Source organism: Danio rerio, chromosome 6 (assembly GCF_049306965.1).
Source record: "Danio rerio strain Tuebingen ecotype United States chromosome 6, GRCz12tu, whole genome shotgun sequence".
NCBI lineage: Eukaryota > Metazoa > Chordata > Actinopteri > Cypriniformes > Danionidae > Danio > Danio rerio.
The window spans coordinates 30,995,001-31,015,415 of record NC_133181.1 but is presented as its reverse complement, the minus strand read 5'-3'; the positions used below and the strand labels follow the sequence as shown (position 1 = coordinate 31,015,415).

General features: G+C 34.6%; 1 protein-coding gene across 22 annotated transcripts in view; it reads right to left on the bottom strand.

Annotated features, from left to right (window-relative positions):
- The window catches only part of lpp (LIM domain containing preferred translocation partner in lipoma), a 497,264-nt gene that overhangs the window by 179,200 nt on the left and 297,649 nt on the right, over positions 1 to 20,415 (bottom strand). For all 22 annotated transcript variants that reach the window (XR_012407423.1, XR_012407424.1, XR_012407422.1 and 19 more), the window contains 1 exon segment: positions 8,630 to 8,752. Coding sequence is in view for 19 of the 22 variants with exons in the window: in XM_073953329.1 (XP_073809430.1) it covers positions 8,630 to 8,752 (123 nt within the window). In the remaining 3 variants the exon portion in view is untranslated.

The following is a 20,415-nucleotide window of genomic DNA, read 5'->3' as shown; positions in this document are numbered from 1 at the left end:
CAAAGAAGGTCAGGGTGCTACTGGATTGGGCAGCCCACTCACCAGATATTAACATTATTGAGCATGTCTGGGGTTAGATGAAGGAGGCATTGACGATGAATCCAAAGAATCTTAATGAACTCTGGGAGTCCTGCAAGAATGCTTTCGTTGCCATTCCAGATGTGTTTATTAATAAGCTATTTGAGTCATTGCAGAGATGTATGCATGCAGTCGTCCAAGCTCATGGGAGACAAACACAATATCAATTTCTTTTTTCTCTGCAGCAATGACTTTATATTCTAAACTGTTCATTATTTCTGTTAAGTGACACGACTTCTGTCTAAGCAAAATAAACCTAATTAAATAATTAAAAATCTAGTCATGATCATATTTTATTTAGGTAAAATAAGTGTAATGTCCTTTTCCTTTCATATAAGCCACTTATGATACTAATTGATCAACTAGAAGTCAAGTTATTTTTGGTTGTTCCTAAAACTTGGATAGGCAACAAGACTTTTGTCAGATATTGTTCTATAATGTGTTAATAAATATTTATTAAATATTTTAGCATTCATTTTCAACATTAGTTACGCCCCCCACAACCCCTCTACCACCCCATCCCCAATTTTTTTCCGATATAAATATATACTATACATGAAAGTAGTTTTTTATTTACAGTATTTATTATTAATTAAAAATTTATATGTTATCAGAAATGTTTATACATTTAAATAAAGCACATCAAAAAAAGCCAAACATTTATGGCACCTCATGCTCCACAGAATTAGAACATTTCCACACTAAAATATTAGATTTGCCACCATTTGTCATGTCATAGAAAAAGTGTGGGAAGACATCATATTCATATCTTCCACATGGACAAACCCTGTCACAAATGTCCAAATGAGCAGGCAGATATCGCAGCAGCTAAGGCTGATCCTGAGATTTAACCCTGATACCAGAAACTACTCAGGCTGTTTTCTCTCTAACACTGTGTTTTCGCTGCCTGTATAAATTTTTCAGGTCTACTGACAAAAGCTTTCAGACTCCTTTCTGTTACTTGTAGCTCTCACAAAGTACTTCTACAAAGATCTGCACTTAGGCTATATTTTATTTAGGAAAAACTTACCTGCCACTTCAAAAGTGTGCAGGTGCATGACCTTTAAAAATGTGTGCCTGTCAGTGTGTGTTGAGGCTTGTGTGCTTTAAATGCAAGTGTGCATATCGCGCAGTGTGTATGTGTGTGTTTGTGTGTGTGTGGTACTTGTTGCCAAACCGGCCTCGCTTTGCTGAGAGCAACATTAATGTTTTCTCAGCATACTGTACCATTGGCCTCTGTGAGGTCAAAGCCTGTTTTGCTCTGAATAAAAACAGAGCTTTTGGCTCAGACACTGATACGCGACCTCTTGACCCCTCATCACTCTGATCCCTTAGGAATTTCTACAGTTTTCCTCCATCACGACTGTGTGTCCTAGCAAACATGTCTGCATCTCACATTAACAGAGTCTCTTTCTTTGATAACTGTGGGTAAACCTCAATAAACCCTGGCAACCATCAAATGAGCAGGATTTCCAAATGCCAAGTATTCATGATGGCTTAACATAACAATAGCTCAACAGGGCCACTGCTATCCAATGAGGCCATGAGGACTGAGGAAGTGTCATACTCACAGAAGTAGGGAATGGCAAAATGAGTGACTCTTTTAAGTAAAATTGCCACAGGCAACAGATCAACTGAAACAATCCACACATGTCAGATTTCTTTGAAAAGCTTTAAGTAGGCAATATGCAATATGTTTGGTTCTTCTGCAAAGCACATCATCAGAGTTCAGCATTAGCGATGACATGACTAATCTGTGTGCATTTTATGATCACTTTGTTTATGGATGTGAAATGTACAGTACTTTTACAGCTTTGAATTTTTATTCTATCAATCCTTCCATTGACTTGGTTATTGTCTCCAAATTAATAGCGCTAACCCAGGATTGGATTGAAAATTGCAAGTTGATTAAAATAAAATAAAATTGTAATTAAATTAAAATAATTATCCACAATATAAGCCATCTGAACATCTTTATAATTGAAAATACAGTAAAGGCACAATTAGGGGATTAAGTTTGCATCAGTACTTCTAGCATGATCATCACCAAACAAATTTGTGTGTGTGACAATGTTGGAAATTACCAACACAAAAACATAACCTGAAACTGTCTAAACTTAATAAACAAAGGCATGATCCATGTTTTGCCTTATACAGGATTCCTACATTTTAATGAATGACAGATTCAAGGACTTTCAAGGACTTTTTAAAGAATCAATAATTTTAAATCAAGCACCTTTGTAAGCATACCCCAGCATACTGTGCCATGGAAGTCCTTACTATACTTAACCTTTCACTAATACTTAATATTTATATTAAAAAAGTCAGAGTAAATTAAAAAAAATTTGACCGCTTAAAATAAGTCATGTTTAAAGAACTGAAATAAAACTTGTTGAACTCAATACTGGTTTTATTCAAATGCAGTTTCTGAAATATTAATAAAATGTGCATAATTTGTCAGTGTTGTTGTACAAATAAAATTTATTTAAGATTTTGCCATATTTGTTTTTGAGTACATTTGCTAAAATAAAAGCATTCATACATTTCATTTAAAATTTCAAGCACTTTCAAGGACCTGTGTTTAAGTACTTTCCAGGCCTTGAATCTATATGAAATTCAAGTACTTTAAAGTACATTGAAGAAGTATAAGAAAAACAGTTAGTTTTAACTGGTTATTTTATTGAGAATAAAACTTTATTCATGTAAGTGAACAACTAAGTTATGTGTGTATTACCTATCTTAACGGAGTAGTCTTCCTGACACACTAATGCAAATTCAGCCAGTTTGTGTAAAGCACTTCTATATTTCATGTTGTTATTTGTTTATTTATTTATTTTTTATTGTGATGTGATTTAAGTATCTATACATTGTGTATTATTATATCCAAGGTTTATTAATCCTTTGTGATTCAAAGTGTCTTACTGACTCTAAAACACAAATGTGTGTGTAACAAAAGACAACAAAGAGGACTATTAAAGCATTCAACTAAATCTTGTCTTTTTCATATATTGCTAAGACTACTGCTTAGAGTCTACCCAAATGCCAGGAACCTGTAACATTACAGATGTTTATTAGGACGTGTATAAAACTTATCAGACATGCAAATGGTTGCACAGCAAATTATCAATATTAAATCAAGTAAAAAGACGAAGGAGCATGACGTGTCACAGGGTCTGTGTGCATTCATTTTAATTGGTCGTTGTCCTGGATGGTATAAACAAATGTATCTATGCTGACCAAATCAACCAATCGATCAATCCATTCTGTCCTTCTGTCTGTCAGTTCATATTTGTATATTTGATTTTTTTTGCATTCAAAACTGTAAAACAGAGCTTTGACAAGTCAAAAAGGCATTCTCAGTAAAACCATGAATGCTGAAAAGTACATTCCTGGAAAGTAACCAGAAATTTGCTGCTTGTGGTTTCTGCTGAACTCCACAGACCACACTGCAAGGACTGCTGCTCCTGCAAATTTGTTCTTTACAACATTATGAAGATCAGGTTATTTCTAACAGAGAATGCTACACAACTTCTTGTTCAGGCCCTTGATCTGTCCAGACTGGAATACTATAATGCACTCTTGGCAGGCCTACCAGTCAGTAAGATTAACCCGCTACAACTAATCCACAATGTTGCAGCGAGAGATGTTTAATGAGAACACTTTATATGTTTTTCTGGTTCTCTATTATACACTGCTCTCTATGGATGGTATCTTATTTTACTAAGCAATTGGTGTTAAGAAGTTTTTTTTTTTATGTTGCATGGATATACTTGTGGGAAAGGCCAAAAATACAATGTAATTAAAATGATCTATTTTTATTTTATGGCAATAATCATTCACATTTTAAGGAAAGCTCATGTTCCATAAAGAGATTTTGTAAATTTCCTTCTCTAAATATATCGAAACTCAACATTTGATTAGTAATACTGTATGCATTGGCAAAAACTTAATTTAGACATATTTAAAGGATTTTTTTCCTTAATATTCAGATATTCTAATCGTTGTTTCTCAACCAAATATTGCCTAATCTTAACAAACTGAACATCAAAGGAAAGCTTATATATTGAGCTTTCAAATTATGACTTTTCAATTAAAAGCTTTATGTCATTTTATTTTTCATATAGCACATGTCTTGCCACTGGCTTGCTTAGTTTAGGACTAGTGGAGCTGCGCAGAGTTGTACTTCAGTGTTTCGACTTTCAGCAGTGACATTTACATTACATTGCACTGAACTGAACTAAACTGAACCTCAACTGTGAAAACTGGACTGAAGCAGTTCAATGTACTAGAACTTCATCTATGTCAGAGATGCCCAAACTAGAGCCCGGAGGCCAAAGTTGGCCCATGGTATCCTTTGGTTTGGCCCACCATCCCATCTGAGAAATTTTTCGGGAAGGGTTGGGGTAATACCTTTTTTACACATTGTCATTTCTAATTTAATGTAACCTTTCACTGGCTTATTTCATTGTTAAGCTACAAAAAAAGCTAATGTTTTAATTAAATGTTGTAAATTAATCAGTTTTTTTTTTTTTTTTTTTTTGAATGAACATACTGTTGCTCAACATATAGACCACAATTTAAAAGTCCTCAGTAAGCAAATCAAGGCAAAGGCAGGTTGGATAGTCATCACCTTGGAATTATAAGGTTCTATCTGCATTCTGAATGATTTTGAGATATTGAGCTTCAAAGATTTTGCATTCCATAGCAAACAGTATGTGTGTAACATTTGTTTTTTAAATAAAAGTCTTTTAAAATGTAAACAACGTATATAAAAAAAATCCCATAATGTAAATAAGTTGTCATTTAATAAGAATATGTCAATAACTCAATTTTGACAAAAATGTCAAAATAATAATTATAATTCTATTCTATATATACCTCATAATTCTAAGGTGACGTAGTGTATTCAGCCTTAAACTCTATTGTGTTATAAATATTAATTATGTTTTCATTATAATATGGTGATTATAAAATATAAAATAATATATTATGCATTAGTTAATACGGCTTATAGTAATGTTGTCTAATTATATTAGAAATAAATATGGGAAATTATCCATGGCAATTTTGTAATACATTTTTGTATATGTCTGTAGATATCTTCAGCACACTGCCCTCAATCAAGTTTGATTTTGGCCCTTCATAAGGAAAAGTTTTGGTACCCCTGACCTATGTTTAGCTGCTTTGACACAATCTACATTGTAAAAAGCACTATAAAAAATAAAGATGAATTGAGTTGAACTGTGTAATTGGAAATACAGTAGCTGTTCATTTGTTCTATTGTCCTCATTTGTAAGTCGTTTTGGATATAAGTGTCTGTTAAATGATTGAATGCAAATGTACATGAATAAATACAGGTTTCATGACAAACACACTATCACACATTTCCAATCAACATACCGTATTGTTACTAAAGACGTTGATTTCAGCTTAAAAGTGCTGTAGTATAATTTTTACAGAGTTTTGTTTGTGTAGACTTGATGCTCAATAACAATTTTAAAAGAGTGGCTGTCGAGGACTCCAGAGATCAGCAAATGGAATAGGCTGACCCCAGAGAAGAAAAGAGGAATGGAGAGGGCTTGCCAAAAAGCAGGGGTGTTTCTAGTTCAGAGACAGCACTCTTCATTATTAAGCTTTGGCCATGTAATAAGGCAAGCTCTATCTGCGCTGCTGTTTGCCAACAGGAGGGACTTGTGGTTGCTCCAAATGCGACAGCATTGACTCCGAATGCACTGGCCTACATTCATTGTGTGTTGAACTATTTAGTAAAGTGCCCTAGGGCTCAACTTGAGTGTCTGCTCTTAACTTCATTTGATATCTATTAATGATATGGGTCATTATAAATTTAGACTATAACACTTTCCAAAAATGAGAAATGACTGGAACACTTACACGTTTTCATTTGCTTTTCATCTGTCTCGATTTGCAACCTAAATTGGTTAATCTTTTTCGAGTGATAACAGGTTCACAGCGTGCTTTGTTTTCTTCCTTTTTGTCACAGGCCTCCACGTCCAAACTGATTCAGTGTTGGAGTCAAATAAAGGCTAATAAATAAGCTAGAGATAAAAATAAATAATACAGTTTGAGTTCTTTTTCACAGACACAAGTCTGCAACTGCCACAGAATTATAGATGACACTACAGTATGAATTGTTTTCCAAATATTTATTCAAGCACGCAGTGCCTTTGCAAAAATCTACTGTATAGTATTCAAACCAAGTATGCATATTCACAGTGAATTTTGGTTGTTACAAATCTTAAAAAGAAACAATGATTTCTAAGTTTGTATTTACATCCACCCACTGTTGAACTGGATTGGGCAATGTCTGATTGCAAGCAGATTACTTGTGTCCAACTCACATTACCAGGCCATCCCATCCCATTTCAGGATGTGCAGCACAAATGTCACAGATTGTAACATTCTATTTGTGCAATGAATGAATAGCAATGTAGATTGTTATTTTCCAATCAATGTAAATTGTTTCCAAGTGTTTTTTTTTCTGACTACAACAATGATTTAAAAAAACAATGCTTGAACAAAAAAAGTGCCCATCAGGGGTCTACCGAACCACTGCTCCTCCCAAAGTGCTTTCAAGCCCCAATAGTTGGACATTTTCCAAAAGCACCTGGCCACAAATGTTTTGACTGAAGCATTTGACTCGAAATATTGAAAATGTTTGCTTTGCAACTCAATAAAACTTTATGTTTACAGGGCAGTTCCCTCACAAAAAAAAAAAAAAAAACTGCAGTAAACTGAAGTAAAACTGTAGTACAACTGCACTACAACAGCAGTATATAGATGTATAATTGCAGTACAATTGCAAAACTGCAATGACATGAAGTATAAACACAGTTCAAATACAGTACAATAAAGATCAACAGCAGCAGGCCAGGATTGGGTAATCGGGATGGCCGGGAGTATTCCCGGTGGGCCGGTGTCCCTATAGCTGCCTGCACTCTGAGTAGTCACACTTTTTTCATTCATTTATTTATTTGAACATATCCTCAATCTTTTTTTATTATTATCCTCAATGCAAATTGCACAGAATATCCATCTGAACAACACATACGAATATTAAGTTCTTAAATGCAAATAATTCAAAACAAATATATTCAAAACTGAAATGCATCATATAACATTAGTTATTAAATCCAAACAAATAAGCTCCTATTCAGATATTGCAAAAAAGGACATTGTGATGTTTTAAAGAATAGTGTTGGAGATTTAGCTACCCTTTAATGTTCTTAAATTAAAAAAATTTAATGAAAAAATTAAATGAAGTTATAAAGCAGCTGTTTCCTTAAAAAGGACATGATAGCGTCAATAGAAAATTCAATACATTTGATTTTAATCTTTATTTTATACATGTAGCTTAATTCATATTTGTATTTATTAGATATTTTATTTCAAGGTTTGGATATTAATGAGCACTAACTCTTACAGGAAATAGATTCTGATACTGTTAAACATTACATTGTGTTAACTGTTTAAATAAATCTTCACTGTGAAGTACTGTGAAGTACGTCAATTGAAAATGACGTTATTTTAATATGGTCAGTCTTGAAACTCCACGGCTGAAAAGGAGTCCGACTCCGGCCCTGAGCAGCAGCATAAGTTGCAGTAAACAGGGGTAAAAACAAGTTAACTCCCTCTTTACCGCATTTGTGCCACTGTATATACCAATAGTGTGGTAAGAACTGCACTGCACTTGTGTTCCAAGGGATTTGTTCTTCAACATCTTCCAAGAATATGTTGTACTTTTTTCAGGGATATTTTTTGGATTCAAGTAATTTTCTAATTAGAATTTTAAGAGTTTATTTGCAATAATAATAAAAGATAACTACAGTGAACTGAACAGTACAACAGCAGTAGCCTATATACAGGGATAACTGTGATACTGTATATTCAATGGCACTTCAAAATTGCAGTATATTCAAAATTGCAAGTATATACAGTATATAAGCTCAACAGCAGTACAATCTGCAGTACAACTGAAGTAGAATTAAATAAACTGAGGGGGACAATACAGTGATATGTTATATAATTTACAGTACTTAGGTACATCAGAATTAAAAGTGCGCTTTAGTTTTATTATGCACAGAATTGCAGTATTGATAAATTTCTGTAGTTATACTTTTGATAAGTGCAGTGGCAGAGCGGAGGCCCCGCGTGATCAAGGGGCCCCATGTCGTCGCTGTTGTACTGTAGTAGTAATTCAGTTGTTTTGCAGTAGTTGTACTGCATTTGTACTGTAGGAGTACTTCAGTTGTATTGCAGCAGATGTACTGCAGTTTGTTGTATTGTAGTACTTTCAGTTTTATTGCAGTAATACTGTCCAAAAAAACTTTGAACTTTTCTGAAGTTGACTAAATCTACAGTATTCCTTTAAAAACATTGCAGTATTCTTAAAAAAACTGCAGTATTTTTTTGTAATGGTTGTGTAAACTGCAACAATTGTGAAGCCTGTGAGGATTTCAGAATGTCTTTAATATGTGTTTCCATCAGATGTGCTCAGGTAGCGTGGTTGCATATGTGTTTGTAATGACCATACCTGCTGTGTGCGCGGTTTATAAGGTGAACTGCTCTCTAGGTCAGCCAGGATACTGGTCAGCGAATCAATCTCAGCATCCAGACTGGAGCGTCTCTCTTCTAGAGTTTTCTCAGGTCCTTTTATCTGAAACACACAGACACAGTAACCTGTAATGAAATTAGGTCTATTTGAGAGAGGTTGCTCTAAATCAGCTAACCCACTTAATCACATTTGAACATGCATGCTAAAATGGAGAAGAAAAAAAAAACTAAATATTATAGACAAAGAAAGGCAATTTAATGCTCAAATATGGCACAACATCTGCTGTGGGCTGGCATTACACAACACCTTAAGCATCACAGCAACTGCTGATCTTTATTTTGTCTTTGTGCTTTGTCTTTACGTGTTCATTAAAATTAATCGTGGCCTCAGACAATTGGCTGAAAGTGAACTACTGTAACAATAAGACACAATTGTCTGGGAGAAAGTCTTTAGGAAAAAATCTTAGTGAAGTGAAAAAATAAACAAACAACAACTAACGCTTTGTTGGTGAGACAGCTCATCTCGTATTAATTGAATCACCCTTCAGGTCTCTCTCACTATCACTCCCTCTCTTTGGCTGTCCGCTTTATCTGTTTTTACTCTACTTAAAAGTTTCACTGTCTCCCAAACTGACAATAACAAAGCCTCACTCTCGCAAAGTTTTGCTCACACTCTGGTTGCAGGTTTCTTTTTTAAGATGTTTACACTCAGGGAGCGCAGCACATCCATAAATACATATCCCACCTCATTCATTCATTTTCTTGTCGGTTTAGACCTTTTATTAATCCGGGGTCGCCACAGAGGAATGAACCGCCAACTTATCCAGCAAGTTTTGATGCAGCGGATGGCCTTCCAGCTGCAACCCATCTCTGGGAAACATTCACACGCACACACACACACTCATACACTACCGACAATTTAGCCTAATTCACCTGTACCGCATGTCTTTGGACTGTGGGGGAAACCGGAGCACCCGAAGGAAACCCACGCGAAGGCAGGGAGAACATGCAAACTCCACACAAAAACGCCAACAGAGCCGAGGTTCGAACAAGCGACCTTCTTGCTGTGAGGCGTCAGCACTAACTACTGCGCCACTGCCTTGCCTTCACATATCCCACCTCACTTAATCTAAATATTGAGTCTCGCTTGATTCATGTGTCAAGCAGAGCAGGGTTCAATTTTGATTTAATTTTAGTCTTTTGACTAAAATGTTGTTTAGTTTTAGTCTTTTGAATCACTTTATTTTAGTCTTAATTTTAGTTTTAGAAAACTAAAAGTCACAGAATTGTAGTCAAATATTAGTCAGTGAAAACTTGACATGTAAATAAACATAATTAAACTTGCATTTAATACACCCTGTCCAAAATTAGTATTATTTTCCCTACATTTAAATTTTATCTTTTCATTTGAGATTTATCTTTACATTAATAGGTTTGTCAGCAGTGGTCAGAGTATGATTGACCATTAAACCTCAACTGTCTAATTTTTTAATGTGCTGTATTTTTGCATTCCCAGTATTGGATTGTGGGTGGAATGGCACCCGCTGTGTAAAACACATAATGGATAAGTTGGTGGTTCATCCCACTGTGGCAACCCCTGATAAATAAGAGACTAAGCATATGGAAAATGAATGAATGAATGAATGTATTTTTGCATTCTAAAACACCCATTTATAATATTTAATAAACTTATTTGACAAATTCAAACCTGTCAGTTTTCTTAGAACTCTACAAATATTCCGATAAAAGTTAGCAGGCATTAGGGTCAATTACTGTAGTTGGCAACAAAGTCATTTTGTCATCAGTTGAACCACTAAAGTCACATTGAATGTTTTAACAATGTTTTTGGTTCCTTTTCTGACCTGTGAACTTCACTAGACCATTGCTGTCTAAGGAGGATGAGGGAGCTCTCTGATTCCATGTTAAATATAAAAATTTACTATTTAAAAATGAAAGAAGATCTCAGGGGATTAAACCACCATGAGGGTAAGTAATTAATAACACAATTTCAAGAGTTTACACTTAGATGATGATTGATTATAAAGCGTGTTTTGCATGCTGTCGCAGAAAAGAGCCCTGAGCTCATAAGGTCCTCGAGCCCGGGGCTCCCTCCCATTTGTAAGGTGAGAGGGGAGTTAAAGCGTAGGTAGGTCTCGAGAACTCCCTTGCTTAATTATGGCTAATTTCAAGAGCTCATCAATAGTGCCAATTTGGTTTGGTCAATTCATCTATGCTGCATGCCTTTGGACTGTGGAAGGAAACCAGGAAACCCTGGAGAAACCAGCCCGAGCACAAGGAGAATATGTTAACTGCACACAGAAATGTATTTTAGGGCAGCAGCATTAACAGATATAAAGCAGACAGTCTACTAATACTCAAATGGACAGTCAAAATAAAGTGTTATCGCTTATTTTTAGTAGGTTAGGAATCATCTGATTGGTGAATCCTGCATTGCTAATGCAGGATCAGATGTGGTCAATCATAAGCATGTGAAACTCTCAAAATTAGTATATCAAATATATACAGTATAACTTTTTTTTAGGGTAAACCAACCAATACAATTGGTTATTATATAAATTATATTATATAAATTATTATGCCAATGGTTTCTAATACAACACAGTGTAAAGTAAACAGAATGTCTTCCCATCAGTTTTTAAACAAAAACTGTATATATAACAACCAACTCTAAAGTCTAAGTCTTGGATGAGCAATACATCTGCAATCACTGATTCCTGTCCTTTAAGTCAGAGAGGGAGCAAAGAACGAAATTATCAAAGGCATTTGAGGAATGGCAGCCATGTGACAAAAAAGGTATGAGGGGCAGATTTTGACAGCGCTTTCACTCCTCATCAAAGGAGGCACAGCAACCTTCTCCCCTCACGGCTGAAGGACACTGATCTCTCTTCTTGTCCTCTGTGGCTTCTTTTGTTTTGCCCCTCATCTATACATGACGCTACATAAATAACGGTCCTTCGTGTGTCTTTATTTTTGTAGTTATTTTCGTTGTTCTTTGTGAGCGAGTACCCACAATGACCAAGACATAAATTGTGCTTTTAAAATGAGTACCTTTGTTTTAAATAGTCATAGAAATATTAATATTAAACAAAAATGTACAGAACTCCAAAGTGTCATGTAGAATATTATAGATATAAAGCTTAACATCCCAGTCAAACAAATCAACAACAGATGACTGTGACCAAATATTGCCTTTGATATACAAAAGCAAATAATATTTCACATTTAACTGATATGCAGACAAACATCCCTCAATCTCCAGAATATGTATCTATCTGAGGAGTGCTCTTGGTGGGAAAAAAGAGATGAAGTGGCCACTGATACACTTGAAGTCACATCTCCGAAAATATTTGAAACATTTTCTTTTTTTTTTTAAAATTTATTTTAGGCCTTTTTGCCTTTATTAGATAGGACAGTAATGAGGCAGGAAGGGAACTTGGAAAGAGAGAGAGGGGCGTAGGGTTGGGAAATGTCTTCAAGCCAGTATTCGAATTCGGGACGCCCTGTCGTGCTACTGCACCATATGTCGGCATGCTAACCACTAAGCTATTGCGCCGACGAAACATTTTCAAATATACTCATAAAAGAAATGCACACTTGAAGTCTAAACAACTACATTTTTTTCCTAGAAAGTTTAAAATAGTACAGCCGCCACAGTATTTGTCAGACTACAGTGAGACTAGTCCTCTGCTTGTCATTTGCTTTAGGTGGAGTGATACACACAGGTGAGGAGGCTGTAACAGGGCTGAATTGTTGCCCTAGAAACATTTATTATTATCAGTGTTAAAAACTGTTTAAGATTTAATACTTCATATTATGTGGAAATGTTTAACTTTCGTATAGTGAATGTATTCAGTGTTTAAATCAGGAAATATTTTACAATCAGTTAATTGATTGTATTACTATATTAAGATTGTTTTAATAATTTTAGTTTAGATTGTCCATTTTTATTTTGCATTTACATAATGTTTTAGTAATGTTATTGCTTGCATATTTTTGTCCTCTACAGTAGAAGTCAGAATAATTGCCCCCCTGAATTATTAGCCCCTATTTTTTTCCACAATTTCTGTTTAACAGAGAGTTTTTTTCAACATATTTTTAGACATAATAGTTTTAATAAATCATCTCTAATAACTGATTTGTTTTATCTTTGCCATGATGACAGTAAATAATATCTTACCAGATATTTTTCAAGACATTTCTATACAGCTTAAAGTGATATTTAATGGGTTAACTAGGTTAATTAGGTTAATTAGGCATGTTAGGATAATTAGGCAAGTTATTGTAGAATGATGGTTTCTTCTGTAGACTATCAAAAAAAATGGCCATAGGAGCTAATTTTGATCTTAATATGGTTTTTAAAAAAATGTAAAACTGCTTTTATTCTAGCCGAAATTAAGCAAATTAAAAAAAATATGATCAGACCAACTGTGAAAATGTCCTTGCCCTGTTAAAAAAATAAATAAAAAAATCAAGGGGGTGTAATAATTCTGACCTCAGTTGTATTGTATATATGTTATTTATTTTATCTGTATTTAAATTTAATTCTTTTACTACATAGTACATACCACACTAAACCCACACACAAAAATGAGATAAAATGCTTTAGTTTTAGCTAACATTGCTAACAACCAAATTTAGTTTCCACCTATATTTTAACACAAAACTGCTTTTTCAGAATGTGTGAGACTTCTGATTCATTACAAGCTAAAGAGAAAAAGAACAATCCAGGGGCAACATTACTTTAACCCTGCTGCAGCTTTAGTTATAGTCAGAGCACATGTTTTTTCACTCTATTCAGAAAAGAGCTGCCCTCAATGATACCCAATTAGTGAGATTCTTTACTAAATAAATGTTTCCATAATTTTAATTCACCCACAAAGTGTTTGTTGTGCTGTAAATAACTTATTTTCACAGAACGCAGCAAACATAGACAAGGTGTCAGCCAGCAACAAGTGCACGTTGGAAAGAAATTTTACTTAAGTGTAAAATAAGCTACGATACTGCATTTTATTTAAGATTTAAATTTACACTAAATTTATTTATTTATTCATTCATTTTCCTTCGGCTTGATCCCTTATTTATCAGGGGTCACCACAGCGGAATGAACCGCTAACTATTGCAGTGCAGTATATTGCAGTATAAACACTGAATTGATTTCAAGAAACAAGAATCAGCAATGTCTCTTCGTGTGTGTGTGTGTGTGTGTGTGTGTGTGTGTGTGTGTGTGTGTGTGTGTGCGTGCGTTGTTTAAACAGTCCAGGATATTAGTCATTGATGAGTCATGTGAAATCAGTGTCAAACAGAAATTGGTGTGTGTGTGAGGTGCATGCTGAAAGTTGTAGTCCTCATATGTGGTGTATTTGTAGTCTGAATGAAAGTGAATGTTTTCCAGCGATCTATGAGGGTTATATCGCTGGTGATCGTGACTGTATGCAAGAAAATGAAATCATTCTCTGCTCTTGATTGAAAACCTGTTGTAATTTCAACCATATTTATCCTTTGATTAATTTATAAAGTCAATTTTTTTTGCCTGTTAAGTCACGTATCAATTTTAAAACCTTGTTTTAACTTTTAAAGCAGTTCATGATTCTGCTCCTGCGTATATATGTGACCTGATATCTACCTCCTCTTCCTCTTGCAATCTCCGTTCTGCTTTGGATCTCACCTTGTTTCAGCCTCGTTGCAAACTTAGCACCATGGGAGGTAGGGCATTCTCTTATTGTGCACCTAAATTGTGGAATGCTCTCCCCACAAACATCAGGAATGTCAGTTCCCTGGACAGTTTTAAGAAACGTCTTAAAACTCATCTTTTTATTATTGCTTATAACCTGTGAGTCTGTCTTTTAATATGTATTTTTATCATTCTTATCATTCTTCCATTTTTGTGTTTATTTCGTGTTCTGTATTTTGATGCTCTTGTTAGCGTTTTGAGTCTGAGAAAGCGCAATATAAATAAAATGTATTATTATTATTATTATTATTAATTTTACTGTATATACAGTATTCAGTGTTTAATCAAATTACTTTAGTCAGTTTTGTACCTGTAACTATTTACTTATTTAAGTATCTTTGCTAGTGTATTCATTTGTGCTTTTGCTAGTTGATAGATTTTTTTCTTTATTTATACTTGACAGTGTGCTTTTTTATTGAACATATTTTTATTGATCATATACAGAAGTGACACGGTTGCTCAGTGGTTAGCACTGTCGTCTCACACCAAGAAGGTTGCTAGTTCAAGCCTCGGCTGGTTCAGCTGGCATTTCTGTGTGGAGTCTGCATGCTCTCCCCATGTTGGTGTGGGTTTCCTCCGGGTGCTCCGGTATAGGTGAACTGAATAAGCTAAATTGGCCATGGTGTATGTGTGTGAATTTGAAAGTGTATGGGTTTTTGCTTGTTATAAGGTTTGCGGCTGGAAGGGCATTTACTGCGCAAAAACATATGCTGGATAAGTTGGCAGTTCATTCCGCAGTGTTGACCCCTGATAAATAGAGGGAATAAGCAGAAGAAAAATAAATAAATTAATGAATGAATATCGTATACAATAAATGATGAGAAATAAACCATGAGCAATCTGTATCATTGCATTCAAATATAGAGAATAGGGCAAGACTGAAAGGACCAAAGCTGGTGACATTTAAAGACATTTGTTTGTCTTCGGTGAGAGGCTTTATTTTGCATGTTTTTTTTTATTAAGTTACTTCGACTAGATCGAGTTTCCTCCTACCCTCCAAGCTTAAAGTTTGAACAAAGTTAAAGAAATGCTGAAATATTAGAGGAAGGAGGAATTAACTGTCAGAGATGTAATATTTGGTGTTATTATGTTGGACGAACATAGTCTGTCGTTAGGATGTCAGTTTTAGAGCAGGTGCATCCTCTCTGGGTGTCAAGAACCAGTGAGGGGCAATGGGAATATCAAGTAAGTAGCATGGAGCTGAGAGCCATGGGAGCAGAGCGAGAGTCACCTGTGTGCCACACTGGTCTCAAATCTCATGGAGGAGCTCCAGAAAAGCTAAAAGAAAGATCGACGGAAGTGGATGACGAGAGAGGGCTGCCACTGCATGTTTATTTTTTTGTGTTTAGTTCATAACAAAAGCTGTTAAAATGTTTTTACTGCCTCCTCTTTTCCTTCAAACAGTTCAAACTTCACACTTGAATGCAGTTGGTGCTGTCAGAGAGCCCTTGTGGCAGGGAGAAATTCATTGTGATATTGAGTCAGAGAAGCAGGGTCTGACGCTGTGATGTAGGGTTAGGAGTAGGCCTAGCTTCAGGGTGACCCTGGTCTTTGAGGAGCGATGGGGTTTAAAAGTGGAGTGAGGCCAATGGTTAACAAGTGTCACCTATGCACCAGACCGGTCTTGAGTCTTCACGACAGATGCTAATCATTTTTAAACTGTCCAACATCCAGACTGCAGATGTTTTGCCAGAGGAGAACTGGTTGCCCTGGATGAGCCTGTTTTCTACCAAGGTTTGGTTCACTTCCATCAATTGGTGGACTTTTGGTTCCTTAGTACTATAGCTATTGCTTGGTTGGGGCTTGCTTGAACTGCACTGGTGATTTGGCCTTCAACAGTGACATCGGTATTAAACTGAACTTCAGCAATGATTTTATATTATTTCCTGAACTGAATCTAGTTTTAATTTAACTAGGACTACACCAGCATTCTTTCACAACTCTCTCACCTGATTTGCTGGAATGACCCATTTTTAGAAATATAGTTATGGCTTTGTATTCTTTTTTCATCTATGTTAAGTTGCGTTGACCAAATATACATTGCAAGAGAGCTACAGAAATAAAGATGAATTGTATTAAATTGAATCGAGTCTCACAGAGGAGCTCTAGTAGGATAAAAGGAGGAGTGAAGGCAGTGGAAGACAAGAGACAACCAGACGTGGGACATTTATGTTGCAGATGTTTGTGCAGCAGTCGTCTTGTTTATTTTAGTGTTTATTTTATTATTAGAATTGTCAAAACGTACGCCAGTTCCCACCTCTTCCTTCCCTTCAAGTGTGAAGCTTGAACCATATTACACCATGTTAAGCAAGATAAAAGTAGGTAATGCTATATGGAAATACACATTGTTTTATTAATCTTTTTAATTATTTTACCTTTTTATTTATTTTTTGATAAATATTCATGTGTCATCTCAAGTAATTCTATGTACGCTTTTTAAATTCTAGCTCTTTGGCTTCATTTCAAGGTATCAGTAGTCATTTTTAAATAACAGTTGAGATAAATTTAAAATTTGACTCATTTTCTTCTCTATTACCATTATTATTAAGAGGAAGAGGAGGAGGAAGAGGAGATGAGAAGAGACGAGATCTCAAAATAGCTTGAAGCACTAAGCTCATACTGTAGGTCTGGATCAGTGACTGAGTCTTGGTCTGTTTGGATTACCTGTCACAACCTATTACAACACTTACATACTACACCCATTTGGATCTGAGTGGAGATTTGGTCCTGAACTAAGAATTATTTAAACTTGAACTGAAGTCTAACAGACTGCCAGAATAGGAATGCATAGCCTGAGAGTGTGGTTTATATGCTACTGCTGCTTGTGTTGCCATATACCAGATTCACTAAATGAATCATGCAAAGCAGGTAACACCACATATAATACTGAAGGCTATTTACATGGTGCAATACCTGATTCTCCAGCTTTGTTGTAAGTATCACAACTCATACCAAAAAGGTAACATACACAAGAACCTAAATTCTCTTTAATGTTTTAAGTCTTTAAAAACACATAGTGTGAATAGGTTGTTTTCATATAACGTCATTGATGACGTGTGAAATTCAGAAGTGGCAGAAAGTGGTTCTTCTACTTAGAAATTGCTATCAGAACATCAAAATGTTTCTGTTTTATGTTGTTACTAATTGTTTAAATCAGCGAAAATAAGAAATGCCGAGCAGCTTTTATAAACTTCCAAAAGTGTTTGCTCATAAAAGGCGGGAAATTTCAAGAAACTGGATTAAAAACAGAAAATGGCAGCATGTAATTTTTTTTTTTCAATACATCCATATGTGCAAACTTTTTTGAATATGATTAAGACTCACCCTTTTTAATATTGCTTTTAACTTAGCATGACCAATTTGTTAACTTTTTATTCTATCTTGTAGTTCTTATTGTTTTATTGTGTATTTTTATTGTGCTGTTTTGCTTGCCTTGCATTTTTAGTATTTTACCTTGTAGCGCTTTGAGTTTAAGAAAAGTGCACTACAAATAAAATGTATTATAATTATTATTATAATAATTAATTTTACAGCACCAATAAAGATTATATACAGGCCTAGCTATGTGTATACATATGTTAACGTGTTTTATTAAAAAAAATAATAAATCAAGATACAAACACCACCACATTTATACTAAATCCAGGAGAATATACTATAAATAATGTACCCTGCCATGTAACTGCTGCAATGAAATTGTTTTGCAATACTCCAAGTCTTTACTGGGGTTTTTAGCAGAATAAACAACTGTAACATGAACATCGAGATGCGCAACAACAGTGAATGTTTGTTTATGGTAAGTTCATCGACAGAACGAAAAACTAAATGCAGCCTTTGCGACAAAACTAGACGATTATTATTGTAGAGAACTTTTACCTTGTTACAAAAATAAATAACTAATAATGTAAAGCATTGTATGCTTAATTCTGTTATTTTGTGATGTCTGGAAGATATCCGCATGGGGAAGAACTATAGTACTTTATAATAAACATTATAAATTGAACCACACAGTATGTGTACAACTCTTTGTAAATGAATGTTAAATGATGCTGGTAAACTATTAAACTGTAATAAATACTGTAACGTTAATGTAAACTGTGGTGCATCATGATGCATAATTACAGCACAGAAAACTGAAACCTATTGTTTGTTACTACAGTAGGGTCATACTACAGCAACAATATAATTACTACGACAGTAATTAATTTAAGTAATTATTTTTAGTATGCTTCCAAACACTATAGTATTTACTATTGTATTTTTCCCTGTAATGTAATAGCTTATACAGTATCTACCGCCTCGATGACAGGCAAATATATTTTAGTTTAGTAGAAAACTGAACTTAAAACACTAAAACCTGAACCACACTGTTCCAGTTACTATGACCATTTATGTGAAGCTGCTTTGACACAATCTACATTGTAAAAGCGCTATACAAATAAAGCTGAATTGAATTGAATTGAAAAACCCGACCCTCTTCATGATTTAAAGATCATGCCCAACATATGTGTTTATTTTCTATCTACATCCCCTTTGAAATATGGTATAAATCACAGAAAATATGGCCTTTCCTCTTTCTCACATTTAATTTTTTACTTCCTGCCCTCCATTTGAATTTCGCACGTCACCAGAACCACATGATTGAAAACAACCTATATTTCCCTTCATTTTGAAAAAAAATGATAGCTTGCACTTAATGCAAACATTAATACCAACATCAAGTTCAAGGGCTCAATTCCCAGAAACTGCATGAAGTGTTTAAATATAATATATACTGTATATTTGCACCTGCTCTTTGCATTATTAAGTGCTAGATTTACTATATAAATTATGCAAAGTGGGTAACAGAACAAACATGGCAACAATGTTGGATGCTATTTGCATGGTGAACTTCCCGATCTTTTAAGTGAAATTTACATTGCAAAAAAATCCTGGTTGCCATCATTTTTAAGCTGAATCAAATTAACTTAAAACAGTTTAAGTAACTTATAAAATTAAGTTAGAACATGATTAACTTAAAGTTTAAAGTTTAATAAGTTAAAATCACCTAAAAACGTATGATGTCAGGACTAATTGATCATATAATTTTTCACAGTGTAGATATATTATTTTTACACACGTGGACTATGCAGCAGCTGCAAGAACCTGAATTGGGTTTGTGACATTTCAAGTTTTGGAAACAAGCAATAATATGCTATTTTTCATCATTTTAATCATCAGACATGTACAAAACCATCGAGGTTATGGTTTAGTTCCCTGAAATTGCCCTGCAATTATTCAATGCACAGTTTTTCGTTGCACCTGCTATTTTCATCGTTAAGCACTAGATCACTTAATGAATTATGCAAAGCAGGTAACAACACGTACACACATGACACTGAAGCTTTTTGCATGCCGCAACTTACAATCTTCAAAGAATTAAAGTTATTGATCTGACATATTTAGAAATCTAAATTGGTTCTTTAATGCCTCAAGTCATGGGAACAAACCTTCGTTCTCCAAAATGTTGATTATATCTTGTGCATAACTCAAACATAAAGCAAGCAGCATGATTGACGCATGATTAAAGTGTCATATGTTTAATTCCCAATCATTGCATGATCTCATTAAATGCAAACTAATTACGTTCATCTGAACAAAGGCATCTATCAAATGTAAAGAAAAGGAAAAAACTGCTGCCAATAACGACTTGAAATAAAAACACTTCTCTTACAGCTTACAGTGACAGTGCAATGTAAATGGCAGCAGTACAATCTATAATTAGCTTAGTTTACATAAAAAGTCTGTGTAAAAGCATGACAGTTTAATTTAAATACCCAGTAGCACTATTTCAGCACATTTATAGTCTGTTTAAAACACTGGGTTGGCAAACTGCATACAAACATTGCTCAAATGTGCTTTGGATTTTAGTTTTATTTTAAAAGAGTTTACATAACAAGTAAAATAATTAGCCAGTCAGATCTATATAATTACGGGAATTTCTGAAGTCATTTCCGAGGTGCCGAATTCCCTTG